At 43.5% G+C, this 13,829-nt stretch overlaps 1 protein-coding gene across 2 annotated transcripts in view; it reads left to right on the plus strand.

Annotated features, from left to right (window-relative positions):
• LOC144941991 (docking protein 6-like) overlaps nt 1-5,646 on the plus strand; it is a 51,087-nt gene extending 45,441 nt beyond the window's left edge. For both annotated transcript variants that reach the window (XM_078868580.1, XM_078868579.1), the window contains 3 exons: nt 77-215; nt 1,376-1,484; nt 2,286-5,646. In XM_078868580.1, the coding sequence (XP_078724706.1) occupies nt 77-215; nt 1,376-1,484; nt 2,286-2,443 (406 nt within the window). In that variant the 3' untranslated portion in view covers nt 2,444-5,646. The remainder of the gene's footprint in view (nt 1-76; nt 216-1,375; nt 1,485-2,285) is intronic.
• Nucleotides 5,647-13,829: the final 8,183 nt, after the last annotated feature.

Below are 13,829 nucleotides of genomic sequence, written 5' to 3' on the forward strand. Positions count from 1 at the left end.
GGACCGCATGTAGCCAACCGTGCTAATTGGAGGCACGTTTGCGGGGTGGGCGTGCGCGTGTGTGTTGGCGAGACAGGTCATGTGACACGGGCGAGGGCCTCTTCACGTTCCAGACGGCGGACGGCGAGGAGGTGTATGAGCGCGTGCACGCGGCCACGCTGGCGCTTGCCGAGCAGCATCGCCGCGCCCTCCTGGAGCTGCAGAACAACGCTCGCGTCAGTGCACAAAGACAAAGATCTGCCCGTGTAGCCTTTAACAGACCGTTAGGGCAAGTGCTGTTAGCGAACACCCGATGAAGGCCCGCACGACACACGAGAGGGTGGGTGGCCAGCACCACGCCCGGCCGCCTTTTGTCTCCCCAGTGGTGATGCGTTTTTATACATACCACTCGGTACTCATTTGAGGCTGAGTCGATCACCAGTTCCTCACTGGTGTTGGCCATGAGCGAAAATCGAACTCGGCTCTCTGGATTCATAGCTACCACTCTTTACACACGAAGAACCCCCGTATAGCCTTGAATAGACTGTTGGAGCCACGTGCTGTTAGATTAGCACAGTTGGCTGGCTGCGTATGGTGCGAAAGAAGTTCAACATACATAGAGAGCACCTGTGAAGGCCAGCACAGCGCACGAGGGGTTGGGTGGCAAAAACCACACCTGGTCACCTTTATGTCCCCACTGCTGAAATTTACTACACACCGCACCACACTCGTTTAAGGCTTACTCAACTTCAGAGAGGTTCTGGACCGGCTCAAGTATTCGCCACTGTTATTAATCATGGGCGAGAATCGAACTCAGGTCACCGGGTTCGGAGTGAAGTGTGCTAGCCACTGCACTACCGCTCCTACACACACACGTGCTTACATATGCATACATACATGCACACATACACAACTATGAAGATCACCGCTGTAGCCTTATAGACTGTTAGGGCAAGTGCTGTTAGCGAGCGCCTATTTAGGCCTGCACAGCACGCAATGGGGTGATGAGACCAGCATCACACCTGGCCACGTTTGTCTCCCCAATGCTGATGTTTACATACCACACCAAGTAATCATTATTGTCAGGGCAAGCTTTGAATGAGTGCTTATAATGGTTGATACAGATGCCGTTTGATAATTTATGTTGTTGGATGATGATCATGCTTAGACAAATGGATGATGATGATGATGATTCTGACAATGATGTGATAATGAAAGCAACGATTATGACGAAGATGATGTTCTTGATTGACAATGAGTATACTGGTAATTATGATGCCAACGCGAGTGCTAGTTGATGATGATAATTATGATGATGACGGTATTAACGAAGACATTAAAGTATTGATTATGCTGCTGCTGCTGCTAATGATGATAATGGGTCCCTGTCTTCCAGCTGCTGAGCCCTTGCGGTGAAGACCTCGCTCCGAGCGCCATGCTACCACGCAGCGCTTACTGGCGCCACATCACACGACAGAACAGTGACTCTCCTGTCTATGCTGACGGTATGCATGCACCCACAAAGACAGATGAAGATCCCCCGTGTAGCCTTAACAGACAAGTGCTGTTAGCGAGCACCTATGAAGGCCGACGCGGCACACCAGGGGGTTGGTGGCCAGCACCACACCCAACCGCCTCTGTCTCCCCAGTGGGGAGATGTACAAACCGCACCAGGAACTCATTTAAGGCTGAGTCGACCTAGGCGGATAATCGTCACTGGTGTGAGCGGGAATGGAACTCTTGTCGCCGGGTTCGTAGTGCAGCGCGCTAACCGCTACACTCCCGCTCCCCACATACTCACTCTTACATTCATATCAATGCACAAGTTATTCAGTTTCCCTTGGCATGTTAACAATTCACAGACCCTCATTTGCCTCCACAGAGAGTCAATGAATTGTCGTGATTTGGGGTTGCGATTCAATTAAATAATAATCAATCAATCATTTTTGTCTCATTTATTAGCACGTCGTTAGCATTGTTTTTCTTTATTGTCTCATTTGTACATTATTGTACGCTCCATTATTCCAAATGTAACATTATGACATTACTTGCATATAATTTGCATTCATTGCAAAAAACTGATTCTCTCGCACGTAATAATGGGTTTTACACGATGCATCATAGCATGCCATATTTGTACCAAGATATACTTAACATGCTGCATCAACGTAACACGGTTACATTAATGCAAACAGCTCCGTGTTGTTGTTTTTGTTGTTGTTAAACATACACTTGGCATATACTGAAATATTTATTGGAACCATCGTTAACAAGTTAATGTCCACCTGTGTATTTTGCATTGTCAGATCCAGCCAGCATGGCAGCTGTCCTTCCCCGTGCACACACCTTCTGCACTCTCAGCCAATCACAGCAGCCCTTCAAGGCCTCGGCTCCTCTCTTGGCTTCAGCATCTCCTGGGTCGCACACTCATCTGACTCATCTGGTCCCGTCGCCGGATTCTTGAGGTCTCATCCTATCACAAGTCACAAAAGTGAATCCAAATAGCAGACAGGAGCTCCCTGCGGTCTTCGTACCATGCATCTTTACATATGCACGCTGGACACAAATCCCCACCGAGTATAGCAAAGCCATTTGACGAGCGTTTAATCTTGGCTTAAAATTTAGTTCACATCACCCTGCTCTGCCTGGGTGGATAGCGTGGCGTGTGATTGACCATGCCTTCAGGTCTTTCGCCTGAAATGTGATTGTAGAACACGCGTATTGATTAATGAGCGGGTGCGGAAGGTTTCCGCTTGATGTTTTTTTTGTCTGGAGGACCCATTAGAAGATAATGATTTAATTTACTAAAAAGCTACACATCGACACCAGGGAGGTTAAGAGCTTTGTGGGTGCAAATGCTTTGTACGATGGAAAGTTTTGGGGTATGAAAATTTTAACTGATGTATAATTGTGTTTTTATTGCTGTATATCGTTTTTAAATCGATCAGTCACCTTTTAATGCCAGGTATAATACAAATGTTGACAATTGATTAATTGAACCCTTAACTTAATGAGTAATTATTCATTACATATGAACCTGAATGAAAAATAAATATAAAGTATCTTGCTGATAACTTTGTGCAGATTGACCAATGACAAGGTTTTTATAGGGGAAGATTATTTGAATCCTACCTTGACTGCCACAAGATTACAGTACAGAAAATGTACTGAATATTGATCCTTCTGAACATTTGAAACAAGGTCAGATGGTCAAACGGGATGTATAATGAACTCCTTTTTTAATTGTCACGTGTGTTAGGGCTGGGACGCATTTGCAATAAAGCGACCACATTGTGAATTGATAAATCTCGTAAACTTAGACTTCTGTTTAAAGAGTCCAGCTGAAAAGCATTTATACTTTTTTAGGATCTTGTAAAAAAAATAATGTCTGCTAGAATTACTTATTTTAGAAGTCGAATGATAAAGGTCAAATTAATGATGTTAGTAATAATGTCATGTACAGTTGTTGTGTGATTGGACTAATTACACATTTACGTCTTGTGGTGAGTGATTAGTCGGTGGTTTTAAGAGGTGGGGAAGGACAGATTCTGTTATGTAGTCAGTGATTTGTAACAGTCCTTTGCACAAAAGGGTAAACTAAATCAATTGAACTACATTTTTTGCTCCAAACGCTTTTAATTATGAAACTACCTCGACTGAGGTCACTTATAACGTGCGACATTTGAAAAATGAGTTTTTCAGAAATGGTTTATTTCCAAATTATCGCTGCATTTTCAAAAGTTAAGTTTTACATCAATGGTTTTATTTCCAAATTAGCTGCTTTAAATACAATGTATTTATCTAGTGCAAGAATGTCTAACATTATATTTTGGCAATGAGCTCCAATTTGGCTTAATTGTATTTCAAATATTGCACTGATTTCAGTATGATTAATTGAAGAAACGGTAGGCTAAGGAAAGTGTCGTACACCTGGAGAATCTCCAACTTATTTCAAATTTTGTTCGATTACAGCCCAAGTGGATAGCGTGTAGAACTTGGAGATTGCAAAAATGCATTCTCAATATCCAAGTTAATAGTCAGTCGAATGGTATATCGATTTGCAAACATTTTTATTCAGAGGTAAGATAATGATTTACTTACACGACTCCTGTATACACTGTGCATTCAAAGGTTACTTCTCTATACTGTGCTGGAGGTTAAATGGCCACTTGTAATTTTAAGGCCCGTTCAGTTCCGAATCACCCTGTGTGGTGTATGTTTAGTTTAACATGTACATATAATATATACAACAATCTGCGGTACGTGGAACAATGTTGGTGTCATTGATGGATTATGGTGGAATACTTTTCAGGTTCTCAACTCCAGAATTCAGCAGCTCAATCCAGTCCCATTTTTTGCATCACATTTACATATTGGCTATATTCTTGTAATCACATTGATCCAGGTTGGCATGTTTTGAAAACATGCACTGGCTTTGGCTGCCCGTGACCTGGAGTTGACAGCTTAGTCTGGGGAGAAGGTGGGCTACAATTTCTTGTGATCATCCCGGCAGCTGCCAGGAGTTTATCAGGTGTTCAGCTCCAGGGCGTTCCCACATGTGAATTCTATACCTTTGTGCTTAACCCTCCTAAACCATTAGATGGATAGATTAGTCATATGAATGATCTCAGATTTGTTTTGGCTTACACCATATGATTACTGGCCTGTTGTCGGACATTGCTCTCAACGTGCGAGGAGCTTCATTAGAACCTGAAGCTCCCAGCATTTGAAAAAGCTCTCGGCACGTGGCATGAAACGTCAGACATCACGCCAAACAACACAACGGTAGAGCCCGAAAACACATCGGAGAGCACGTACAGCACAATCACAAAAAACCTGCGTCATTGTCATACGTATGTATTACACGTGTGTTTAATATTCATTTGCTTGTGGCTGTAATAGAGTTCAGACCTACCAGCAGGATCCCAGGATGTGTTCAGCTGAAAATGTTCTGTTGCTTCTCGACGTAGGAGTAGAGATCGAGAGAGGAGACCATTTGTTGTACTTGAGCGTTTTCCCCCCCTGTAACGTGGGGGTTTATGGTGGAGCTCACGAGCCTGTGTTGGCCTGCAGTAGTATTTCGAACGGAAACCTTGATCTCTTGTGATCGGCGACCAGACTATGTGTCTCGTGAACTTTTCGCTATGGACAATCGGACGTCTTTGCTTGCTCGTTTTATCTGTGGGGTCACCCCACTGCCCTGTACGTGACTATGTTAGTTTTGTTCAGTGGCGTAACCGAAAGTCGTAATTTATATTTTAAAAAATGTATTGGTAATACTTAGGTGAGTTTAAAAAGCGTCAAAAGAGATGTTCTACTTTTTTTTCTTTATTGTCCAAATACATAGGTATATCAGTTTTGTTTAATAAATACATTCTACTCATGTGGTCTTTGGTCATATCTGGGAAATTTGTTGGCATTTCTTATAAAAAATATTTCAAATGTACAATGTGTATATTATAAACAGACTTTATTAAAGGAAACATAAAACGTTTAACCCAAAGAATGATCTAATATCTGAATTATTTTTCCTGGCCAAATATATTGGATTTTTTATTTTAAAATACTATACACATTGCACATGTGCTAAAGGTACTAAAGTATCTGTATATTAAATTAAAATAATTGTTTCAAGATTCTCCCAAATAAAGTGGCATGTTAACTTGTCATTGCAAAGTTATCTTCATTTTGTGGAACAACGCATGTTTCTCATCGCCTGTGATGTCTAGCCCCTACACTCAGAGGCCACCATCCATATATTAATTCGTATGGCATGTAACCCAATTTACATTTGATGTTTTACTGTTACGAGTGCTCGGGCACTGTGGCTAGTCACGTAATGGGTGTTTCTTCCATTATTATTTCACGTAAATAGTTGTTCCTGTACAGCATAGTTTAACCCTAGTAGTAAGATGCTGTACAGATCTTATAATTATCCACGGCCTCTCTGGGGAAGTGGGCGGTGCTGTTCGTGTCAATATCCTATTTGCCAACATCTCCCACGGAACTCAAAGGTGCCAGTCCAGCTGAATACAGAGACCTCGTCTCTCAGGTTCTGTCTATCCAGGGCCATGTGTTTTTTGCTGGAGAGATTCCACAGAGTCACTGCCACCACTATCGGCACGACCACCACTGTCACCATCAGCAGCAGCACCACCACCAGAGCCAAGAGGCCATCATGAACCCAGTGAATAAGCACACTGGATGGGAGACCCTGATGGCACAATGAACCCAGCATGAGCATTGTACTGGGAGGAACCTCCTGGCTACACCAGCCCACAGTGGAGTATTGTGTCCGTCAGTCCGTCGTGCATCCAAAAATGGGAGGGGTGGGGCTGGGTGGAGAGGGGAGGGTGGGGAGGGGCTGGGTGGGGAGGGGCTGGGTGGGGAGAGTGGGGAGGGGCTGGGTGGGTGGGGAGGGGTGGGTGGGGCTGGGTGGGGAGGGGCTGGTCACCCCGTGGTGCCCTTATAAAACTCAACGTTTAACCTACTCACGCTGGCTTGTGACCGCCCTCACAGTCGGCCATATTTGCGGAATACACCACGCCGCCGTTGACCCTGGCCATTGACCGAGCAACCCAACGTTCCTACCAGCTCCCTCCGCAGGAATGTGTTTAAAAGAGGAGCCATGGGCTGGCAGGGAACGTGTTGAGGTAAACTAGAGCTCAAGAATCGGAAGAAACACTTTGAAGGAAATTATATTTATAATACAATCACAAAAAGGAAAGCATAATGTTATTTGACATTTGTATTTTCTGGCATATTGATGCCCATGTGGATCATTATCCCATAAGTTGGCAATTATTTCGTTCGCTATGCTTCATGGACATGTAGAAGGCTAATAGTCTGTAATTTATCAATCAGTTTTGTGTCCTTGATATAATTGAATAGACTAGAGGTTTAGACATTGACTTCAAGCTTTCGTGACTGCAGGAACTCATTATTTGGGTCTTTCGGTAAAGTCACGTAGATAGGTTCAAATTAATGAAAATAAAATAAAATTAAACTACGACATTTCGATCGCAACACAAGCGGTTCATCAGGCTGCTTGATGTCGAGTTTTTTTCTTCCTTCTGGTGCAGATTTATCTTTTTTCATATTGTAAAGAGAAATGGTTAATTTTGTCTATCATGCGTTATTGTTCCATCTTTCTCTCGAAGGACGAGCGCTTGTGATTTACCACTCATCGACAAACGTTTCTCGCGATTGATGCTCCTATTGTTTATTATGACGTGACATCCTGTTGTGGTCTCTGGTTTCTATCCCCATTCTCCTCCTGCCCTCTTGGTCCTCTTCCAGCACACCGACCTGTCCCGGGCCACCTCCGCATCCAATCCATAGTCTTTCAATCCCTGGTTCGCCACATCAAAACCGCCTCTCTAGCTCAGCTTCTTGGCTGCTGTCCTGGTGATTCCGCGTTCATCACTTCTCCTCTGTTCCTATGACGTGTCCTAGCCATGTCCTAAGAGATTCCACTGCATGTGTACATTTGTCAGAATCGATCGGAATCTTGATTTATCCTGGAGAAGTCCGATGAGCTATGAAGCTCTTTTTCACAGATGCCCAGTAAAACTATGGTGGGGAGGTTTTGTTGTTGTTGTTCATAAGATGTGAGTGAAGCACACACACTTGGACAGCTCATTCTCCGCTTGCACCACACCACAGGGTGTCATTATTAGACGTGTGTGTGTGCGTCATGGATGCTGCCGTGGTGTTAAATGGTTAGCACACTGGCCTAGCAATACAGAAGTTGACGCTTAAATTATTCCGGCAAGGCGATTTTAGACAACTGTGGTGCAAGCTCAATCAGATAGTTATATTTTATACACATTCAGAGCGCTTACAATTATCAGAACTGCTCCACTCCATGTACAATAAAGTACATATTTTGTTGCACATTCAGATACCTTACAAACCCTACATAACAAATAAAGAAATGACATAATTTGCACGTGCAATGTTGACGTGTGGTAGGGGGAAATTCGTGTGATAATGGTGAGAGCACGTGTTGTGTGGTGCGTGTGCCCGTGTCAGAGGAGGGCAAATGCGCATTAGGCACGTGCAAGTTTGGGGCATCCTCAAGGATCCATTCCGCCCCAGGGTCTCCACTTTCATTCATCTGATACTCGCTCACACGCCGGCAAAATTCTCTCGGTTGATGCCTGCTGAGAGATTCCGCACGGCGTTTCCCCTCCCCCCGTCTCCTGAAGGCAGGCCAGCACGACTGCCAACAGCAACGTACAAAGACAAAGATCCCCCGTATAGCCTTAACAGACTGTAGGGGCAAGTGCTGTTAGCGAGCACCTATGAAGGCCGGAACGGTACACGAGGGGGTGGGGTGAGCCAGCACCACGCCCGACCGCCTTTGTCTCCCGAGTGACGATGCTTACTCACCGCACCAGGTACTCATTTGAGGCTGAGTCGACCTAGGGGAGGCCCGGGACCGGTTCAGATAATCGTCACTGTTGGTGTTGTACCTCCTGTCGCCGGGTTCATAGCGCAGCGCGCTAACCGCTGCACCACCGCTCCACAGCGATAGTGTAGCGGTTAGCTCCAAGACCATCATAGCTCGAAAGATTTAAGTTGGCCAGTCCACATACACGCACACACACGTGTCGGTTAAGGATGAAGATTAACATTTATAGGGGGCCGTCCATAAATGACGTCAGGCGATTTTGGACGATTTTGACCCCCCCCCCCCCTTCGTCACACGGCGTCACAAAAAGTCAGACCCCCCCCCCCTCAAATATGACGTCACAAAGCTCTGCCCCCCCCAAAAAAATATAAAACATGCTTCAAATCGCTTTAAACTATTGTCATTGTAGTGCGTATTTAATGTGGCACTGCACTCTGATGTTGTAGGAGAAAATATGTATTAAACAGTCTATTTAATTAAGTAGAACGTGTTGTCTATATTTATTCAAAGTTGCGCATTTTTATGTAACGTCACATTTCTTAACCCCCCCTCCCCCATCGTCACACATCGTCACAAATGTCTGACCCCTCTCAGGTGGGTGACGTCATTTATGGACGGCCCCTATGGTCCATACTCTTTGGTTCTTGCGGTAAAGTCATGTAGGTGAAAAATACAAAAAATAAGAATACAAATAAAAAAATAGAAATAACCACAACTTCAAATCTCGAATGAACCACCTCTACGGGGAGGGATTCCACGTATCTGTTACAGCTTTTAACAGACAACGGGACAAGAAATCACAGCTAATCGAGTGGCTCTGTGGTTGTCCCACCTGATGACGGAAGCTTGTGTTGCTTCCGAAACGTCGTGATTTAGTTTAGTTATTTCATTATTTATTCTTATTTTTTCATTTCACCGATATAACTTCACCGAAAGAGCCAACAAAGAGTATGGATCCTTGCAGTCACGAAAACTTCAAATCTAGAATGGCCCCTAGGGTTCTTTATTGGCTTAGCGTCTCAAAGCGGCGGGCATCGCATCTCATCTGAACCGTAGCAGTGCAAGGTGGAATTCCAGCCTTGGGGACACATTTGGCATCGGTTGATAATCGGTGCGAGGTGTATCCTAGCACCTGGGTGTAAGCCTGCCTCAAGGAGTCGATTTCGCTTTTTCCTTATGAAGTAATTTTCAAGAAATGTAACAAATGTGGCACGTTGTATCACACCAGTATCTGATGATATCAGAGCCATACTGAAATGTAATGCAGGTTTTCCTCGGTTTGCGCGAGTGTGGTTTGTGCAATGTCGCGTATGTGATGTGGCTAACCAATTTCTACCAAGAATTCGCTATGTTACGTGGTTTGAACTCACTCATATGTGGCTGTGTGTGTGTGCTGTACAGGAGGACGTGGAGCTGAGTGGACTTGCCGATGACTGGTACCAATGGTGTCAAGATCGGCCTCTGTGGAGGAGGCTCGTGAAGGACGCTACTGGGCAGTTGGAGGCAGTCGCCCTCCAACAACAACGGAGGGCGGAGGAGCGACGCTCACAACAACGAGCGGAGCGCCGGGTGGCTAAAGCACAGCTAGTTGGCACAGTAGGGGGCACAGGTGGTGCATCAGCCATTCATCTCGGTCATCTCAGTCAGTCGACCCGTGGCACCTGGGTCTGCCCCGTGACCTCCTGCCATCGGGCGTTCGACACTTCACGTGGCCTCAAGGTGCACATGGCCTTTCATAAGCGTCGTGGTGACGTCACCGCCACTTAGTGGCGAAAGGTGATTGTTGCTGTATGCTGATACTCGGCAGGCAGCTATGTCCTCGTGCGGTTTCGCACGCGACGACCCTTTACTAATTGGCTGTGTCGGGTGGTGGCGGGTTTAACGACACATTTATATTTACGCGATCTAAGCCAAAACCCTCTATTTTGAATATTGGTCGCGAACGCTTATGTGCTGAACAGTGTCTAGAATACATAATTTAGTTTTTTTGGGGTTATATCGCGTAAATATAAATGTGTCGTTAGACCCGACACAGCCAATTAGTAAGGTTTTTCACGTCAACAGAACGTGACCAATTCGTTACGAGGACAGCAACAACCGGTGTGTTGGAGAGCAAATCCACAACATTTACAATCTGAGTACGACGTTTCGCCAGTAATTACAACTAGCATCATCAGGCAGACAGTGTCCATAATAGTTCGTCCCTTGTTTGAAGATGCGTTGTGTGTGGGTATATATCGTGAGCGTTAAAGAACACCTTCAGAGCCGATGTTTGCTTCGTTGTGCAAACCAAGTGGGAGTCTCTTTGCATCTGAGAACCCGGTATACGACGCCCTCTGGTGACATAGGTGAATACTGCCCCCTCCTCCCTCCGATTGAAGCAACCTGCTGCAGCTGCTGCTGATAAGGGCCGATCAACTGTTGTGATGCCCCGTGAGGATTACGATAATACAATCAAAGATTCACTGGATGAAGGTACCTACCGTAAAATTAAACGAGACCCAAGCAATACCTTGGAACGTAAGACAGCGGCAATCATTGCCAAGTCATCAAATCCCAAGGAAGAGCAATACCTGATCAAATCAAGGGCCTCAAAACCACCAAGACTTTATGGGCTACCAAATATTCACAAATCTGATGTCCCATTAAGACCCATAGTTAGTACAATAGGCTCTGCCACGTACAAATTAGCACAATAAGTAACGAAACAAATACAGTCCTACATTGGTAAGACCTCTTAGTGTATTAAAAACTCAGAACATCTCGTAAATATAATTAAAGATATTAAGCTTAACCCTAATGATATTCTCGTAAGTGTTTATGTGATTTCTCTGTTCACGAGGGTTCTGGTCAACGAGTCAATTAAATAGCTCGATACTCTGGTAACGAACACAGGTTTAGCCAAAGATATCCCACGACGAGCTGAACACAGTCTGAAGAACACCTATTTCTTGTGGAAAGGTGATTTCTATAAACAAAAGGAAGGATCAGCAATGGGCTCTCCTTTGTCTCCTGTGATTGCGAATTTGTACGTGGAAGATTTTGAAGCCAAAGCAATAGCTTCATCCACACTAAACCCCTCTGCTTGGTGTTGATATGTGGATGACACACTGGTGGTCTGGCCACACGGCAACGATACACTTAACGAATTTCTAAATCATCTCAACTCGCAGAACCCGTCCATCCAGTTCACCAAGTGGAAGTTTACAGAACTCTCCCATTTCTGGATATTCTACTCGAGCGCGGCCGAAATGGTAAAATAACACACCGAAAGAAAACGCACACTGACTCATATCTGAATGCAGACACACCATCACCCCTAACAGAAAACCTATCTCATCAAGACGTCATACATTGGGCTAAGAATGCATCAGATGGTGATAGTCTGAGAAGTGACATTAAACATTTTTAAGCAGCGCTGCAATTGAACGGTTACAATGATGCACAAATCAATAGGGCACTGAATGCAAAAAACAAATCAAATAACACGAGAGTTGAAACTGAACTAGTAATTAAAACTATTAAAATACCGTACATTGCAGGAGTAATTGATAAACTAGCCAGATTTTTTGAAAAAAAACTCCATAACATCCGAGTCAGATTTGGCACGATACATAAAATACATAAACTAATATCTGATACTAAAGATGGATTACCGAAGCTATCAACGGAATGTGCGTATTTGGCTGCGGGACCGCTGCGTCCACTAGAGGGAGGCTCTGTGTGCTATGGGAAGCTGCCATGCGATGGGTTTGTGCATTCAAAAAGAAATACATGTACAATAGTACACGTACATTTCAAACTTCTTCATATACATTACTTTACGGGTCAATAACATGAGCTGTTCTGTAGAGTTTCATATTATAAATATTACAATAATCTAAGTGCGTTGTTTAAAATTAATAATTAATAGCTTTGATTCGTAAGGCGCATTTCATCTTGTCGACCCCAATGTGCCGAATCATCAACTATGATTTATCCACCGCTGGCTGAAGGAATGCCTGGCAGTTTAGAGATTAATATTGTGCAGGCGTTGCCATTTGAAAGAACTGTCTTGTTAAAAAAAATCGTTCTGTATAACTCTAAATGTCTTGAGTTTGTTTTATTTGAAAATAATAAGCAACGAAATTGATAACAAATCACAGCGTGAGTGGAAACAATCGCAGCAGTATATTTTAGCCGGTCGCGTTTACAAATATACGCTTTCCCTGCATTATATATACATTTTGAAGCTTACAGAATTAGTTAGGTGTGATGGATCACAAGGAGGTAAGACTGACTGTCTTTGAAACAAAACGTCAGCCAGGCCCTTTAATCCACCACGCACTTAAAAGCGGTGTCCTCGAATGATCTCATTTTTGAGCAAAACCAGAAGTAGTATGTCTGTGTGGGAGGCTATGAATAATGCACAGACGTGGATTAGGCAGTGGAAAATTGATGCATGAATTTAGAATTCATTACGCAGCGTAATTTACATCTGCACGTGGTTAGAAGTTTTTAGATTGCGAAATTTAAATAATGCACACGGACACTGTTATGCATGACACTTGTCATTTTATCTTCAATAAATAGGACAGTTAAAGTGTCTGCATATTCAAATGATCATGGGTTTTGGTGAAGCTGTGTCAATTGCTTAAATTATATTATAAATTCCTGTAACAGAGTCCAATCTATCCAAAGAAAACCCGCTGCTGACTTCACACAAAGTGGTAACCGTTGTAAGAGCTTGGAAACCGTGGCCATCAATAAATAATTTCTGACCAAGTACTATTTTTGCATAAGTAAAACGATCTTTTTAAATCGAGGTTGGTGCAATTTATTTTTCAATCTGTAATGCTTGTCAGTTTATGTGCTAGATGTGCTACATGTTATAGCTAGAGGCTTTATTATGCGTTTTTCCTTTTAGCCATATAAAACCTTTGGATATCTTTAATATCAAATTTTTTTTGTTAATATGGGGTTAACAATCCCGTTTAACTATAGCTTTTCATTCATCCTCTTTTTTTATACAACCTAATCCTGAATGCACACGAGAATCATCATATGAAGGGTTTAACAGAGAGGTTTTTTTTAGTGCCTCTCACCACGATGAGATTTAGATTCCTGCCACCACGCCCGCACAAAATGTTTACGCAGTGGTAATGTGAACATTTATCATTGTTTACGCGTGAGACTTTTATTGAGATGTGTACTGCCCTGTACAGGAAATATACTAAACGCTCGAAGACAAATTACTCGATCAGTGTTACTGGACATAAATCGGGGATATAGGCGGAGGCGAAAAATGTGTACCAAAAAAAATCTGAACTCTACATTTTAAATTATTTTTACTGTATTTTGAACCGCAAATGGTGAAGTCCATGCAATATTTCTTGCATGTATTATTGTCATCTTTGTCAATTTTACACACTTCGCTAATTACGGCACAGTATTA

Source organism: Lampetra fluviatilis, chromosome 26 (genome assembly GCF_964198595.1).
Source record: "Lampetra fluviatilis chromosome 26, kcLamFluv1.1, whole genome shotgun sequence".
Taxonomy (NCBI): domain Eukaryota; kingdom Metazoa; phylum Chordata; class Hyperoartia; order Petromyzontiformes; family Petromyzontidae; genus Lampetra; species Lampetra fluviatilis.